The sequence below is a fragment of the Papaver somniferum genome, unplaced genomic scaffold (assembly GCF_003573695.1).
Source record: "Papaver somniferum cultivar HN1 unplaced genomic scaffold, ASM357369v1 unplaced-scaffold_132, whole genome shotgun sequence".
NCBI classification, from domain to species: Eukaryota; Viridiplantae; Streptophyta; class Magnoliopsida; order Ranunculales; family Papaveraceae; genus Papaver; species Papaver somniferum.
Window position 1 is genome coordinate 19,984,589 of NW_020622381.1, and position 2,955 is coordinate 19,987,543.

The window sequence follows — 2,955 nt, forward strand, 5'->3', positions numbered from 1 at the left end:
GATTAATATTGCAAAAATCATCTTCCAAACAAATTTAGAATTTAAACCAATAAATCTAAAAAGGATTATATGCAGAAATAGGCCTGGTTTGGACCCTCACTTTCATTTCTAGGCCACTTTTTTTATTTCTTGCAAAACTAGGCAAGTTAAACGGATTCCATCCACTTTAACCATCTCGGTCAATTTATCGCGTTGACTTGTCAATATCTCGCCAAAATATCATATAGGGATATCTCATGGATGTGGTAAGATTAATGAAATAACCTTTTTGTACGTGTGTCACTGCTTTAGTGATTCTCGTCCATTTCTTCCTTGTTCTCTCTAGTTCTCTCTGGTTCTTCTAAATCAATTTTTTCTTCTGCTAAAATCAAGAGATAACTTAGGGGGTTTTCTCTAATCAAACCTAATTAACATTAATGGTGGATGTTTAGAAGATATTTAATCGTGGATTTTAGCACCACCAGGAACATTGGTATGTGAAGATTCGCAGGCAGTAATAGTCATTCTACAACAGCAGCATCAGCTGAATTTGGGGGTTCTTAAATGGATCTATATTGGGGGTTCTTTGATGCAAATCTGTATTTTTCTTGACAATTTGATTCTCATATTAAGAACTGACAGCAGCAAGGTTCTACAATGAGATGAAATTCGGTGAGTCGATGGTGTTTACACAACAACATCGATGGGTTTCTGGTTTTGGAGATCAATTAACAGCAAAAAGTTTCTTGTACCATAGAAATTTCACAAGTTTCTCGTTGTAATTTCTTGAAATGTAGACTACAAGTTTCTCTTACCAGAGAAATTTCACATCAAAAGCAAATTTGGAACCAAAAACATGTCGGCTGTCGTACAGGAAAGAACTTGAGCTACCACCATTGATTTGAGGGATGAATGGTGACTGATTAGTGAATGTATGTGTATTTGAGAAGGTACGCGAGAATGGTTTTATCTCCAATTCGATTGCAGGTTAAAGGGGAGCTCATACAACAGCAAAATAGCCATCTCTGAGTTCCCAGTTTCACACACACAAAGGTGTTCGACAGAAATCCTGAACGACAGTTCAGGTCTTGAAGTAGTCAGTTCACGTCTCTTCTCTTTGCCACTGCTCTAGCCATGGGTTAGCTGGCTAGCCATGTGTTGTCGAGGTAATGATGGCATGAGTTATTACAATCCAGTGGATTAGGTCTTTGAGTATTTTGAAATCTTAGTTTAGAAACTGTTTGGGTTCAATGACACATTAGTTACTTTAAGTTCTTATACCAGCCTCTCGTGCCTGTAATCCTATTGGTATTGATTATTCATTTACTACACATGTGCCCAGGTTCCTGAAGGAAATGGTTCAGAAGTAATTTGGGATGAACAAGGACATATAGTTACAAACTATCATGGTAAGAACTAGTTCGTCGTTGTCTTTGTGGTCGCTGGTGTGGCAAAACCATTTCGTTCCTTTTAATAGATTCGTCTGTTTCATCGCATTTTTAACTGATGGTAGAACCAGAATACTTCAGATGGTAACTCAATGATGTAGTTATGTTATTCTTACTGTCCAGTTGTTGGCAACGCTCTTTCAAGAAATCCTGCCCCTGGTCAAGTTGTTGCCCTAGTCAATATTCTTGCGTCTGATGGGTGAGGTTTCGATGCTCTACGCTGATTGCTGAAACGCAACCGCGGTATTTAGATATTCCTTTGATATATGAGTTGGATCCTTTATTGTGGTATCCAATCTTCTTGATTGTGTTTGTTTCTCGGAAGGGTGCAAAAGAACTTTGAGGGCAAGCTAATTGGTGCAGACCGTGACAAAGATCTCGCCGTTTTACAGGTATTTACTTGTTGTTCTTGTAAATGATCTTGTCAACCAAGCACACTATGCTTGTTATTAGTATTAATAACATTATTCTCTTGTTGAATATAAACAGGAGATTGTGTAAATGGAGTACATGTACAAGACTTCTGAGGCCAATTAAGGTGGGACAGTCTTCTGATCTAAAAGTTGGCCAGCAGTGTTTAGCGATCGGAAACCCATTTGGATTTGATCACACTCTGACAGTTGGAGTTATTAGTGGACTAAATAGAGAAATTAACATCCAAGCTGGAGTTACAATCAGTGGCGGAATTCAGACAGATGCATCCATCAATCCTGGTAACAGGTTTGTCTAGGATCTTGGTTTTTATTGTTGGAGTGTGATAAGCATTCTGATAACCATAATCGGGTAAACCAAATCTATAAAATTATCCGACGAATTCCCGTGTTATTATCCGACGAACTCCTGTGATATTCTACAAGATTCCTTATTTTCTGGGATAAATTGTTTCTCTACCTATTGATCAGATTTAGAATGATGAACTTCTGATCGAGCTTCTTTTATAATCGTTTGGTTCAATGCTAAATTGAAGTACTTTTGTCCCACAGTTCTTTCTTAAGTTTAGTTAAACTCGGTCTGAGCTTGTTTGCATTAACGAACTGACTCCTGCTATCTTACTTCTGTTGTAATTTTGGCAGCGGAGGCCCCCTACTCGACTCTAAAGGAAATTTAATTGGGATTAACACTGCAATATATACTCAAACAGGTAACTACATGGATGTGCTCTTAATTTCCCATTTTTGTTCTTTTCATAAGTAGAACAGGAAGTGACTTAATTCCTTGTGAGTATCCAATTAGGTGGAAAAGTTCAAGTAGCAGTAGTAAACCCTGCAAAGTAATGCTGATCGAATGACCTGATATCCGTTGTCTTCTTTACACAGTCCTTTTATCATATTCTACTCATACCCCATTTTTATCAGTTACATTTTCCAAATGGAGTTAAGTGGATTCCAGGTTTGGGGTCTGGGGATTTCTGCTGGCATACTGTTTGCTTAGTTTACTAGGACAAAATTTGCTTGGCGCCTCGACTTTTACTGGTATCATTTTTCAGGATGGTATTGTTACTGCCTTCCTTTGTTTGGTGTGTGCCAAA

General features: G+C 38.0%; 1 protein-coding gene across 1 annotated transcript; it reads left to right on the forward strand.

The window, feature by feature from the left end:
* The first annotated feature begins 939 nt into the window (after positions 1-939).
* Positions 940-2,701, forward strand: LOC113332887 (protease Do-like 8, chloroplastic). Its single transcript, XM_026579388.1, has 7 exons — positions 940-966; positions 1,322-1,388; positions 1,551-1,626; positions 1,753-1,838; positions 1,949-2,147; positions 2,501-2,568; positions 2,661-2,701. The coding sequence occupies exons 1-7, from the start codon at positions 940-942 to the stop codon at positions 2,699-2,701; spliced, it is 564 nt and encodes a 187-aa protein (XP_026435173.1).
* The last annotated feature ends 254 nt before the right edge of the window (positions 2,702-2,955 follow it).